Raw genomic sequence first — 14,978 nt, 5'->3', positions numbered from 1 at the left:
TTTCTAGCAACGAGACCTTACACCATCTGTGTAGCCTTTCTGTGCCTCAGTTTCTTAATCTGTAAATGTGGATAATAATGCTTAGTCATTTGAGAATAAAATGACAGCATATGTATAAAGAGCTTCTAGGTACGGTAGCTTCTAGATACCAGTGTGCAGCCCAGGAAATGGTTGTTTATTGTGTCCTAGATGCTGTAATAGTAAAACTGGTAGCTCCACTGGGATAATGGATGTACAGGTTTGCCCAAGAAAGGCCAAACTCAAGGCCTGAGTGATAATTCTGTCTTCAGTGAACTGTACATCTCTTGACTCCAAAAACATTTTTCTAATGGGAGCATCTTTATTGCATAAACAATTAAGGGGTAACCTAGGGCTTACAATCTGGTTCAAAGCTAGCACACAAACTCAACTATAGAAAAACAGAAAAAGTTCATGTCTTGGGAAATCCTCAAAGTGCTGTGGGAAGTCAAAGAGGCAATGTCATTTCTAGCTAAAGATGTTTAAAATCAAACCCATTCCCCCTCACTTCTGCAGCCGGGTTTGTTTCTCCTGCAGCCTTTCCCATCTCCTCAAATGGGCACCATGTTCAGATCCAAGCCAGGACTCTGAGAAGGAAGCTCTTCCAACCACTGGCTCTCCTGCCCTTCTGCCAACAGCTGTAAGCTCAGCAGATTCTTCCTCCTTAATATCCCTAAACCGCTTCATCCATCTTCACTTCCGTTGACCTCGTTCAGTGGTTCTCAAACGTTTATGCCTTAGAATCTCCAGGAGGGCTTGTGAAACACATATTGATGGGCCCAAACCCCAGAGTTTCTTCTAATTCAGTAGGTCTGGAGTAGGGCCTGAGAATGTGCATTTTAATAAGTTTCCACTTGATGCCAATGCTGCTGCTCTGAAGACCACAATGAGAAGCACTTGGCCTCATCAGTTCATGACCTCATCATTTCCTGTTGGGATTATTGCCCGCCTGGTCTTCCTAACTAAGCTCTCTGTCTCTTATCCTTACCTTTGTTCTTCACATTCTCCACCTTGACCTCAGATCTGGAAAAAAAGAAAAGAAAATCCTTTCTAGCTGTGGATATCCCATTGGATAAAAGTCAAGATCCCTCATGTGATCTGTAGGGCCCTCAATTACCTGGCTCCTCCCTCCCTCTCTAGTCTTATCTACTGCCTTGCTGATCCCATGCCCAACCTCTGGCACACGGAAGTCCTAGTAGTTTTAATATCCTTATCATTTCATGTTTTGTCCTTTGCATCTGCTGTTCACTCTGTCTGCAATGCCAGGGTCCCTTTCTTTACTTGCTAACTCCTGTGGGTCCTTGCAAACCACTCAGAAACACCTCATTAGGGAAATATTACCTCTCCACCTTCAGGTAGGGATAGGTGCCTCATCTCTGTGCCTTCTACCCATGGTGGTTATCATGTGGTGGTACCTGCCTGCTAGTCCACCTGGTCCACATATCTGAGCTTCCTGAGAACAAGAACAAAATATTTTATATCTATCGCCACAGCCCCAAGCAGTACATTGCCTGGCAGAGAGATGAAAATCAGTGGATGTTGAATGAGAGATCCAGAAAGTGTACTTGATGGAGGTGGTCATTTTAGTCAAATGTAAAGAGCATTTAGGATTTGGACGTGCAAAGAGAAGAGGAAGACTATTCCGGAAGAGGAAGCTTGAGCCTGTGGTCAAGCTTGGACATAGTGTAAAGAAAGAATAAGGAGGGGTCTAGTTTGTCTGGCCAAAGGAGTGTTGTCTTGAGAGTCAAATAGCAAAGGTAAAATCAATGTGACTCGGCAAGGGATTGAATATGGAAATTCAGGAAAGACCCAGATCAAATGTGAGAATATAGAGAATACCGTTGACCAGAAACAGACTCTTCAGAGATGAAATAAGCTATAAGGAGTGAAAATGGGTGAGGACCAAGAGTGTGGCTTGTGTCATGGTAGGTTTGGGGACACCATTAGGATACATTCCTCTGTCTTGTCTTTAAGTGTCTTCCCACTGACCTTATTTATGTTTTCATCTCCTAGTAAGTGCTAAATGCTGAATGAATGAATGACGAATGAATGTATGCAGTAGATTCAATAAATGAGCCAAGGACAAGAAGGACAGGTAGCTTCTGTGATGATTTTAGGTAGTGCATTGCCACCCATGATGCCACCCGTGCAGATAGGACTCAGGCAAGAACAACAGTGGGAGGACCAAGAGGGATAACTCAGGTGACAGGCATCAGGGGTTCGGAAGACCATCACTTATCACTAGAAATGGGGAGACCATCACTTATCACTAGAAATGGGGAGACCATCACTTATCACTAGAAATGGGGAGACCATCACTTATCACTAGAAATGGGGAGACCATCACTTATCACTAGAAATGGGGAGACCATCACTTATCACTAGAAATGGGGAGACCATCACTTATCACTAGAAATGGGGAGAGTCTTAGTATTTGTGAAAACCATCAAATGACACCTTGAACATAATGCCCTAAACCGCTGTGCTTGTGGTACTTCCTAAGGAGCTTGACAATTTGCTGAGCAGTGACAGAATGTATGAGAGCTGAAGTGAGCTCTCACTTCGCTGTACTAAGGCAATAAACATGAACATTCCTACCTTTATGCTATGTTTAAAGATATGTCTAGAAAGAGTTATGTATTGTCACTGCTAATCAATTTCTCCTTGTGGAATAGACAGCTTTATGACTATTGTGACACTGTTCTCAGAATCTAACCACTTACTGTTCTTCCGTTAAGTATAACACGTTGACATGTGTTTGGAGAATATAATATAATGTTGAATATATGAAAGACATGGTTTTCCTTGTTACCTGTTTTTTCCAGTCTTCTTGTTAATACTAGGGGGATTTCTCATATTGCTTTTGTGTGTGCAGAGAAATACCTGAATAAAAATAGTCTAGAGATGAAGGCATTAAGTGAATGCTTGTATTAAACATACACACAGTAAAGCGTTATGTTTCTAAGCAGACATCCTCGGGGACTTTTGGTTGTGCTTCTAAATCAATAATTCTATTGGTAGATCCATCAAAAATGTAAATATGCAATGTGACTAAGCAAGAAGTTTTATTACCAAAAACAAGCACCAAGGGCATGTGGAGGGGGGCAGGAGGGTGTAGAGGGTAAACAGTAAAGGGCCAGATTTCAATTTCCTTTTATGCTCAAGCCTAGACAGGTCATTATTTACCCGTGTCTGCCACTGACAAACAAAAGCACAGGGTTTTGAAACGGCAAGTCATTTACTTTAAAATTCAATTTCATATCTTCAAACAACCATTGTATGAATATCTAATAAAAGGATCAGACGTTGGCATCCGAGTGTAGCATCTATAAAGCATGTACTAGTTGGAGTTAATTTATTTAACAGATATTTACTGAGCGTAGTCACCTCACACTAGACAGGAGGCACCAAGGCAAGACCAGGCTCTCTCTTCTGCTGGAGACACGTGGCGTTCCAAGCTCTGCTTTTATTGTTGTTGCTGCTGCCGTGCTTACCATGCAAATGCCCGTTTTTCTTTCCAGTTTTCAACTTGAACTAATTCATAAAATATGAAATGCTGGACTTGTGATGTACTTCCAGAGTAGCCATTTTCCATGTGCCTCTTAAAAGTTCCTCAGTGTGTCAGTTTTGATGGAGCCAATTAGGAAATCTAAGGAAAGAAGAATTTAGGAAGCCAGGGAGTTATAAGAATGCTTGGAATTTCTAAGAGATTTTACTGAATGTTTTCTGTATCATGACATGTTCCAGAAGACCATAAATGTTAGTTTATATGAATATAAACTACGTCTTGCCTTGCCGATATGGTAAATAAATAATTCAGATGACCACCCACCAGAACCCAAGAAGTTTGGGGGTTTTGTGCGTTTCCTATGAAATATTGGCTTTACTGTAAATGTTTATACTCAGAGAGAAAAAATAATGATGTATTGTCTCATTTTACTCCCACTTTTAAATTCTGCAAAATGATTTTCAAATATTTCTGCATCTTGCAGTAATATCATTATAGAAATATAACATAATGATTAACCTCTTGTCTTGGTGTGACTTTAATGGAAAGAATTAAAGGCATTTTTCTTATTTGCATTTTTGAACAGCAATACATTGACTTCTCCGGTTAAAATTAATTATTCTGTCACATTGTTTTCATGGTAGCAATCAACTAAATTAAATACAGGACTATAAATCTGGACAGCACTGTTTTATTCAGTAAGAAGCCATAAGTCAAGTTCATAAATGTTGCACAAAACACAGCTGTTTGGCTCTGGTCCAGGAGGTAGTAAGGGAGGATGAAAGGAGTTGGGGAGATAACCTTTAGCTTAATATGGCTTGGAAAATTAGATCCTATATATGCTAATTTTGTACTTTTTTTAATAGATGGAACTGATTAAAAATATAAGTACTGCCGAACAGCCCTATTTATTTACTCGACATGTTCATTTCCTCAACTTCTCAAGGTAAGATATTTTCCCGTTTAATGGTTTTCTTTTCCATTTCTTCTCAGGACTTAGACTCCATCTAACAAACAATTACTTTAAAATCTACCTTCATTTCCAAGGTAGTGTAATTGCCTTTGAAAAGCCTTTTTTAATCCTGTTGTTTTTGCTGTGAAGGGGTCAAAAATTTGAATTATTTAGACAAGAGCTTCATTTCTTTCTAGAATATTAATCTCAAATCTTATGAAAAGTTGAAATTATTTTTAATGAGAAGCCATTTTACCTGATAGTTCTTTTTTCTTTTTTAAAATCAGATTTTGTACTAAAAGAAATAACTTGGGAAGTAAGACAAGGGTATTTTATTTATTTAAAAAATATTTTTATTGATTTCAGAGGAAGGGAGAGGGAGAGAGAGATAGAAACATCAATGATGAGAGAGAATCATTGATCGGCTGCCTCTTGCACGCCCCCTACTGGGGATCGAGCCCACAACCTGTGCATGTGCCCTTGACTGGAATCGAACCTGGGACCCTTCAGTCCGAAGACTGATGCTCTATCCACTGAGCCAAACCAGCTAGGGCAAGACACAAATATTTTAACAGAAATATTTCATTGCACATTTTTATACCACTTGAACACACACAGGACCCTGGAAATGACTTAGTGGTGAAGTGCCTGCCTGTTTAATACTCATCTGACTAGTCTAAGCCTTGCATGTTTGATGCCGACGGGGTATTTTAGGTATCTGTTTTTTCTTTGGCTGCAGGGACTTTCTGATAATAATGTAAATTTTTCAAATTTAAGTTTTTAGACCCTTGATTTGTGAAGTTGTTAATTGTGAGTTCTGGGCATTCTCTTACTCAGGGATTCATTGGCATGGGTTCCTTTGTCACTGGGCTTTGCTGTGAATGGGAAGTCCTCAGATTCTTCCTCTCCTCTCGCTGGCCCATGTCTGAGCTCACAGCTGTACCTACCCCTGACAGAGCACTGGGTCCAGAGACAGATCCACTGACCAGCCCGGGACCCTGGGCCTCCCTCATCAACCAGCTCACTGTTATTCCCATGGGGGTACTAGCACCTCACAGGTCCATAGAAAGCACTGATTCTCCTACTGGCTTGTGCTGGCCTAATGGCCTCGAGGGCCAGGCACCCAGGGAGGCCCTGAGTGTTCCCAGCTCTACCAGCCACAGGATGCCTATCAACCTAAGGGGGTGGAAGAAGGTTTTAGCCTTCAAAGGACTTCCTCCCTTGCCCCAAGCCCAGCGCAAATTAAGTGTAAAGAGAATGGGATTCAGCAAAGCAAGTTATTAAGCATCGAAGAGGAGTTGCTGCCTTATCTTTGAAAGCAAGCTTCCCCTGAGGTTTCCAGCCTGCTTGATAACCAAGCTTCCTGGGACACGGAATAGGTGGCTAGGACACCTGCAAATTATCCTCCATGGCCTAGGGGCATGTATGGAGAGCTGGTTCCCAACCACATTTATGAAGTTGCTTGCTACTGGATTGCCTGAGTATGTGCCCTGCCTCTCATTTCCAGTCTGCCAAGAACATATAATTCAACATAATTAGATAATGGGGACTTGTTAGCTATTTTAGGCACTGCCTTTTATGAGTTGTACAGCGGCGAGCTCGGCCCCTCTGACCCGTACTCTTCTCATGAGCTTCCTTCTGCGTCACCCCGGTTGTCCTCCAACCCGATTCATTTCAGCCCTGCTTCAGGGTCAAATCTTTACAAGCAAAACAAATTGCAATGCAGCAAGTCTTAATAATGAGCTCAGGACAGTGAAAACTCGAATGACAAGCCAAAGCCCGTATCATAATTGGATCAGCAGAGCTGGGCCCAGTGCGATGACTATATTAGATCATGGCCCCCAGAGTCGAAAACGTATTCAAGAGTTTAATCTTGATTAATGAAATTCAGAAAGAAAAAAAAATTATAAATACCTTTAGAAGACACTACCTCTGCAGAAAACAGTGTTGGCCTGGGTGTTAGACCTTCTCAATGATCATGATTCTGGGCGAGCAGTTTAACCTCTTGGGGGGTCTCTGTTTTTCTACCTGTAAAGTAGGGCAGTTCCTGCCACTACCACCTTATAGGGATGCCCTAAACACATGAAGGAAAGCCTTTCAGGTTCTCTGGAAAGGAAAACATTCTATGTAGTCAAAGTGGCTTTGAAAGGCGTCTCGGCAGGCGTCTGGCCGTGGGTTGGCTCCCGCTGTGGGTAGCCTCCTGGTGTCTCTATCTAATGCTGTGAGGGTGGGGCCCTGCTCCTGCTGGTGACCCCTCCATCCCTTTTTGTTCAATTAAACACATGTTTATTGAGGACGCCCCGTCTCCTGTCCACCGCCCTACGTCTGGGACTTCTGCAGGGAACAAGAAATATTATCCTTGCCTTCAGGTAACTGGAAACTCTTCTCCCATGAATGAAGAGGTGGCAACAAAGCGTGAGGAACTGGAGGAGACAATCACAGGGTCTCCTCCAGAGCACGTGGGAGGCAGGACCCTCCACCCAGAAAAGCAAGACTGGAGGGCATTGGGAGCAGGAGCCATTGCTGTTGGGGTGTAAGGTGGGGGGGCAGCTTTGGACAGATTGAAGGGGAAGACATGGGCGGCACAGGAACCAGCATGAGCAAAAGCGGGATAAACAGAGGGACTGAGAGCACCCAGCAAATGGGAACTGCAGTGCATGGCAGCCCACAAGCAGGCAAAGGCAGATTCCGAGCTGACCAGCTCTGCGCCTTTAATAAGCTCAGGCTAACGGCGGGAGCAGCCTCACCCCTCTTCCCAGCCGCATGCACAGGGCCGGGGCCTGAGGGGCACGACCTCCGGAAACGGGTAGAAAGACACATTGAACTTTCATTCTTTACAAGACGATGTTATACTCACAGAACATGGGAAGTTAAAAATCACCTTTTTCTTTTTCAAGGGCATAGATTTATTTCAGGAAAATGTCTCAGGTATAAATGGGCAAAGTGTGGGCATACCAAAAAAAAAAAAGCCCCAAAATATACAATTAGAGAGGGACAACTAAATTGGGGCTTGTTAAGAGGGCTTCCATGTGTTTTTAAAGTGAGTTTCATATTTTGAATTGTAAGGCATCGGGATAATTGACCGCTCCTAATAAACCTATCCTGATCATTGCTGACAGGCATGTAGCTGGCTTGTTTCAAGATAATGAGGTTATTAAGAGAAGAATCAATATTGTAACCCAATATTCTTTGTTGATATTTTATTTCTAATCTTCCTTACATTCCTAATGTGTCACAAGGTACTTGCTGGTGAGCGGAATGTAAGAATGAAAAGTCTGGCCTCTCTCCCCACACATTCTTTTGCACCAGAATTTTCTGAACTTCTGAAGGGTGTGGCATTATATCAAAATGAATTGCTCCTTAATTCTACATCCCCCCCCCCCCCCCATTAATGGGGCCTTCTTACCTTGAAGTTTAGACACTCTGAGAAATGTTATCCTGTGAGCTTCTGGCTAATCAATAGCTGACTTACTTCATTTATTCATCATCTAGGCATCCTTCTGTATCCCTCCTTTGTCCTTGCTTTAGAGCTAGAAGGAACCATTTCACCATATCCAGTTTTATTAATTCAACCATGGAAAACAACAGGATCGGGCCAGGCTAGTGTTTTTGTGGTTACGCTGGGGAAGCTTTCCTGCCAGAGGAGGTGGACACAAGCACGCAGGAACGTCAGCCTTCGGTACGGATTGGGGGAGTCTCCCACGGCAGTGCTCTCTCACACGGACAGGTGTTTTCCACCCGGACTCGCTGGGGAATTGAGTCCAAGTCACCTTGGTCGAAGAGATGCAGCTCTTTCCCATGATGGTTAAGGAGCAGTTTTAATATCCGCATACGATGGTTTCATGTGTCTGTCCCCAGTTATCGAACTAACTTAAAGAACTGTAATTTTTGAAAAGGTTTAACTTCCCAACATCAACAGCATGGCTTTAAGTTTGTCTTAGATCTACACACTGGAAAAAAATGTGACCGGCAACTCAGTTTGTCTCCCTCCTGCCCCTACTTTTTGTTTATTTGTTTGTTTTCTAAACTTTATTTTTTTGGGGCGTAGGGGGAGGCAGTAATTCTTTTTTCAGTTCACAATTCCCCTCAACCCCCAACTTGGATCCTGCAGGGACAACATTGTGAAGTTCTGTATCAGAGCTCAATACTAATCAGAATAGTCCAAGCGAATGACAGGCGATATCAATGTGCTAAATAACGTCACACTGCCACCTCTCTGAAGCTTTCTTATGTCCTCCTTCCTTTCTCACCATGACCCCCTCAGCCTGCTTTGCTTCCATTTCTATTTCATCTTTTGTCTCAGATGATGGCTCCAGTACCAACACTAACTTACAAAAGCAAAACATTTAAAACGAAATCGATCACTAGAGAAGCTGTCAATGTGCACTGTGCAAGGGGAGGCCTTTCGAACACTCCGTCTCTTTCCTTAAAGGGAAGTCTTATTACTGACGTGAACAAAGTCTGCCCTCTGATGGCATTATTTAACGAAACAAATCTGATCTTGCTAAGTTAATTCTATAACGCAGTCGGGTTTCCCCATCTTATTTCTAAATGTTGACTTTGTTTTTATTCTCATTAGCGAAGTGGTCCTTTTAACTGCTGTGCCCTGCAGCTCTTTTGTAGTGGTCACCAAGCCTCAAACGTGGAAGACAAAGGTAATGACCACTTCCTTTACCTACTTCAGCAGAGCCCACACGTTTGATTTGACAATGAGAGATTTCTCTCAGTTGATCCCATTTTAACACAGCGGAGCTGATCTTCCTAAAATGGCCCTCTCTTCCTCACTCTTCCCTTCTCACTCTGCAGTGGGTGTACCCTGCGGCTACCTGAGGATTAGCATAACCTGGACTTGCCCTGAGCTCACTTCCCTGCACATGGGAAGGACCTTCCTCCTGCTTACGTACTGTCTTATCAAGCCATCTTCCTCTCTGAGCGAGAACCCCAACTCCAGTGGCTCAACTGCCCCCTCCCTTCACCCTGTTTGTCGCCACTTCCTACTAAATAAATGTTCTGCCCTCGCCAGGGAACTGAGTGGCTGAATCTTTTCTGATTGTGTTTTGTGATGACAGGCCCTGTATGGGACAGCCAAGACTAAGTGCCCACTCATTAGGATTGTGAGGATGGAGGGTGGACTTCCTACCCCATCAGTGGTCCATTACTGGCCTTAGCTTTTAGCAAAGGACCATTCAATAACCATCTCTACTGGCCCCACACCCCAGGCAGCTCCTCATCTGCCCCCCATCACCTGCTTTCCCAGGAGGGCTTTTCTCTCACTTCAAAGTGTCTCATTACAAAGATCAAAGCTGTAGACTGCCAGCCTCAGTATTTTCATCTTTTATTATAGGTAACAGGACAAGGATAACTTCAACTTTCAGGCCAGAAGTTACAAAGAAGATAGACTTTGGGTGGAATGATGGTAACCAGGGGCTAGGAGTAGGGGGGAAGGAGACTTATTGTTTAATGGGCACAGAGTTTCTGATTGGGATCATCAGAACCTTCTAGAGATGTATGTCGGTAAAAGTGTACCTAAAATTCTTATCCAAGTGCTTTGTGTAGCTCATCAAAAAGGTGACTAATGTTGCCAAAGAGGTGATCGATTGAGGTAGCAGAGGGGGAAGAAAATGCTCAGAATGAGATATTTAAAAATGCATGAGAACCATGTAGTTATTATTCCTAGAGAATTACATGCTGCTTTGGATCTTTGTGTTCTCATCAAGAAAAGAAAACAGAAATACTATGATAAATTTGCAGAGGATCAGAAGGAGACCCACAGAGGTGATTAAAGTGTTGGTGAATATGACCTGTGAACAAATAAATGCCAAAGAAATTGGAAATCCCTGCTACTTTAGGATAACTTAAAAGAGAACTTCAAATACGCAATTATTGTTGTGGTGACCAAGGGACAAGAGGGTGTGTTGTTAAGTGAAAAACAAAATTATTACCTGATTCTACTCTCTCCTGTTCACACAACCCTGTCATGAGCTGTGATCACCACAATATTTTACAGCTCAGTAAAGACCAAATTAGAGCAAACACTAAAGGAATTTTAAACACACACACACACACACACACACACACACACACACACACACAAAGTAAAGGAATTAAAATTGAAGCTGAAGTCTAAAAGTTGTAAAAGCCCATGAAGAGAAGCTAATCCTTTGTGTGGACTGGATCAAACAAAAGGAAGTTCCCACAAAAGGAAGATTAGGAATCTGGGGTGTGTGTAACAAAGACTCCTTGACTGTGGGGTGGACCCATAGGATGGACTTTGCAGGGAGGCTGTGAAATCTTCTCTCCGGGGATTGAACAATAAGGCAGTGGGAAGTGGGGGTGGGGCATACACAGCATTCTTTCTCTAGAATGGAATCAGCAGCAGGCAGTAGGTTCAGTGACTCAGAGACCCTGTAAGGGTGACCAGGATTTCTGACCAGAATTTAAAAATTACTGAGAGGCGAAACTGACCCTGAGAGAGAATGGAATGAGGGTGCGACAGTTCTTTCTCTTCTCGGGCATTGAGACACAGAGCCGTGGTTCCCTGGCTCTTTTGTATTACCGACATGCCCCTTCTGATTTTGGCAGTTTGGGAAGGAGCCATGTGTCCTGGAAAAGGATGAGAGTTGGCAGGCTGAAACTATTATCACTGTCACTTTCTGGGAAGGAGGGTATATATCAGACACCTCTCTTGCAGAAATCACTAGAGAGAGGCTATTATATTATCTGATATTTGACAATAAATTCTTAAACTGCCTACAACTTCTGTTTTGGACAAGTACCCTGGAATTCTTACATTGGGTTACAACATGCAAACAGGAGCAAGTCACCCATGCTTAAAGCCTTGTCAATCCTCACATCTGTAGCTTTCAAGAGAGGATGGCTGTGGCCAGACCAAGGACCATCTCCTGGTGGGAAGCTGGGATTGAGTTCCATGACTGGACACTTCTGCTAATTAGTCATTCTTCGCATGACATAGAAGTACAGTTGAGGTTTTAAAGCATGATACAATTTTGAGGGCTTAATTGCATTCACATCTAGTGTTCATGCTTTGTCTTCCTAATCCCTAGAATTATTACTTTAGCTGCTATTTATCATAGATATGAAACACAATTTCATTTAGAAGAGGAAGATATGGTACATCTAGGATGATGATGGTTAGCTGGTGATTGGCACAGCTGACTTCTGGCACTAGTGAGTTGTTGTTCAGGTAGCATGAACATTATCTTGTGTACATATGGGGACTGACAAATTTCCTATTGGCTCAGCTCACCTTACTCATGAGCAGCAAGCTTTCCAATATGGTGTATTCAAGGTTCCAGAATACCATTCACATGTCCTGGTGCCTGAGATTCCACCATTGGAGTCATTTCTTTATCTTTGTTTATACTAATATCCCTGTCTCTGAAGATGCTCTTTTAAAATGCTGAGGACAGCATTGTATGAATAAATATGCAAAAAGGATTGGTGTTGTGCTTTCCTCCTACAACTGAGCCCTGTGATGTTGGTGGTAACATGCACACTTATAAGCCTGCATGCAGGCATTCACTTCTTCATGGTTGAGCACCTACTGTGTGCCATGTACTGTACTCAGTGACATCGTTCCTGGCTCCAGGAGGTCCACAGTCTGACAGGAGAGGCAGATGTACACACAGTGTGCTGGAGTCAGGGCTTGGAGGCAGAGGACAGAGGGATGGACACGAGGACACAATTAATTGCTGGAGGATGTGACTGGGGTTCTGGGCTGGGTTTTGAAAGGCAAAGAGTCAGCCAACTAGGTAGAGGTGTGAGCAGGTTACATCAGTTTGTTTTCTTGGAGCTCGTTCTGACCCCTGACGAATGTCCAGGCATCCTCATCAGAAGGTCACGGGGTCACAGAGCGAGAGAAGCCGGTGGGTCCCTCAGGAGGTCCCCAGGGCAAGACCTCTGCCCAGAGCCTGGAGTGTTCTGTCCAGGCTCCTCCTGTCACTGCTTGCAGGTGGTTCAAAGAGAGAGGAGAGGGACCTTACGAAAAATTCGCCAACCTCGTCATTTTGTCTTGGGAAGGCCTAGCTCTTGGGCCAGCAGTCAGATCATTTGTCTAATTCCTTTGTGGCAGGAATTCAAACGGAACGCCTATATACTTGCTATATTTTTATCTATACCCCCTTGCCAACACTTGAGGATAACTATGCTGATTTTTGTTGTGTCCCCGAGGTTCCTCCCATTTACTAGTACATTTACCAATTCCAGCATCCTCTGTGCATGGTTCGGAATACAGAGTCTGGAGCCAGACCACCCAGGTTCATATCCTGGCCCATTGACTCATCCGCTCCCTGCCTCAGTTTCCCCAAATGAAGGCAGGGATAATTATGGTTCCTACTCTGTTGAGATGTTGTGAGGCTGCAGTGAGTTGGACAAAAGAAGTATTCATAAGTTTAAGAAACGTTGACTCACTGACCCACATTGGGCAGAGCACCTCGCCTGAGGCTATCTCAATTAGAATGTAGGGTACCCCTGTTGACCTGTTGACCTGAAAGACAATCCGAACACAGCAGTCAGTTCAAACATTCAGCCAGGTGCCTGTGGGTTTGTGCCAGACCCTGGGACTGCAAACTCCAGTACAGCCTGGTCCGCTCCTCGGACCTACAACCTAGTACGGTAAGAGAGTTGACAAATGAGGTCATTATTATGAACAGTCCCAGCAGCCACTCCACAGGTCCCCGGACAGGCTCTTTCTGCACGACAATACCATGCCTGTGGGGAAACTGCTTGCTGATTGCACTGTTCACTGGTACCTTCGCAGACGGGTCTGATGCTAGCATGCTAACCCAGAGGGAGACGGTGTCTGTCTCAGCGGTTTCTTCCCTTCTAGAAGTGACGGGTTGTAACCGGCTCCGTGTTCGTGTGCTTGTTAGGTTTGGAGGAGACCAGCCTGTCTACATCAACATCATCAGAGACCCCGTCAACCGGTTTCTGTCTAACTACTTTTTCCGTCGATTTGGAGACTGGAGAGGGGAACAGAATCACATGATCCGCACGCCCAGCATGCGGCAGGAGGAGCGCTACCTGGTGAGTCCTGCTGCGGCCAAGAGGTGGTTGCCCGCCCCCCCTGCCCTGGGAGCAGCTCCTGGGGCTGGAGGCTCTCCCTGCCTGCCCATGGCATTCCCATGGCACCTCCACGGAGCCTCTGTGGCGAGGGCTCTTCCTTGGGGAGGAAGTTCTTGCCAGTGAAAAATTGTTCCGGATGACCCAGATCATAACAAACTCTTTCCAATGGCTTTCTAATCTTGCTGTCCTTGGCTTGATGTCAGCGCTAGAATTTTGTCCCAGAGCAGAAACTATCTTTCCCTTTGGGCATCGCTCTCTGAGGGTCACGAAGCATGTTCTCCTACCTCATCCCATTCAGTTCCCATGGCAATCCTAGGAGGGAGGGGTGCTTTCAGGCAAGGACTCTGATGGTCCAAAAGATGTTCCAAAAGTTGGGGCCCCCGGTAAGAGGCCCAGCTGTAACTGACTGTCTCTGGGTCCTCTTGACTTGAAGTCCGGGGTGCTTTCCCCCACAGCACAACAAAATCAGGCCACCTCAGCAGAAATGGTGCACCTTTTCTGCACTGTGTTTCGGGATGCTCAGCTCCAGGGGGATGTGGGTTTTGACCTCAGTCATTATTTCCAGGGCGCTGCGTTGGAAACAAAAATAGAGGGAAGACTTATGCATCTTCCTTTCCAGAATTAAAGGGGACATTTCTCACTTATTTGTGACCTAAATGGACAAAAGCTTACTGAATAGCTGAAAGCCTGGTGTTAAGGAGGCTTAAATCCTGGTCTCTGTGGGTGAGAGAGCCCTTTGGGGTCACGCAGACCCATGCTGGGCTGTCAGCGCAAACAGAGAGAGGAGAAAGTTGTGGAGGGATCAGTGCACATGTTTTCCACTGCTGGAAACGCGCACTGAGCCTGCACCCCCTGCTGAGGGGGCGGTGGCAGTATCTTGGTAGCTAAAGAAAGTAGTAGCATTAGTCACAGTTCTGGGACAATGTGAACACTTCTATTTCCTCACTTCATTTTTTAAATGTGATAAAGGATGTGTGTGGAGGATGGGAGCACTTTTGGATGATGTGGAATCTTATCCAGTGCTGCACATAGTTTGTGGATGAGCCAAGACGAGAAACCAAGGCCTTTCCCTCACCACTCAACTACCCAATACTTCAATGAAATAGTTTGATGGCATATTTTAAAAGTGGTTTTTTAGTTTTGATGGCAAAATCCCTAATCTTTTCCTTTAAACTGCATGTTATGAATATGGCTATATAATTTCTATTCATGATGAGTGTGTATTAAGAGTACAGAACCACTGGCTGAGGAATAATGTCGATTCAGATCATCTTTCCATTTCTACTGGATCTCGATTAACATTTACATCATCTTCTAAAAACACAGGTCATAGACCACTGAATCAAAATACATTTCCAGGTTTCTGACTCAATATCCATACTAAGAAAATTAGAACCAAGTTATAGCAGAAGATGC

The 14,978-nt window shown here is 44.1% G+C and overlaps 1 protein-coding gene across 1 annotated transcript in view; it reads left to right on the top strand.

Annotated features, from left to right (window-relative positions):
* UST (uronyl 2-sulfotransferase) overlaps nt 1-14,978 on the top strand; it is a gene marked incomplete at both ends in the record, with an annotated part of 166,170 nt that overhangs the window by 51,681 nt on the left and 99,511 nt on the right. Inside the window, 2 exons of the mRNA XM_079781154.1 lie at nt 4,393-4,472; nt 13,370-13,523. Coding sequence (XP_079637280.1) covers nt 4,393-4,472; nt 13,370-13,523 — 234 coding nt within the window. The remainder of the gene's footprint in view (nt 1-4,392; nt 4,473-13,369; nt 13,524-14,978) is intronic.

Source organism: Cnephaeus nilssonii (genome assembly GCF_951640355.1).
Source record: "Cnephaeus nilssonii genome assembly, chromosome: 9".
Taxonomy (NCBI): Eukaryota; Metazoa; Chordata; class Mammalia; order Chiroptera; family Vespertilionidae; genus Cnephaeus; species Cnephaeus nilssonii.
Note: the sequence above shows the minus strand (reverse complement) of the source record. Positions and strands in the feature narration are given on the sequence as shown.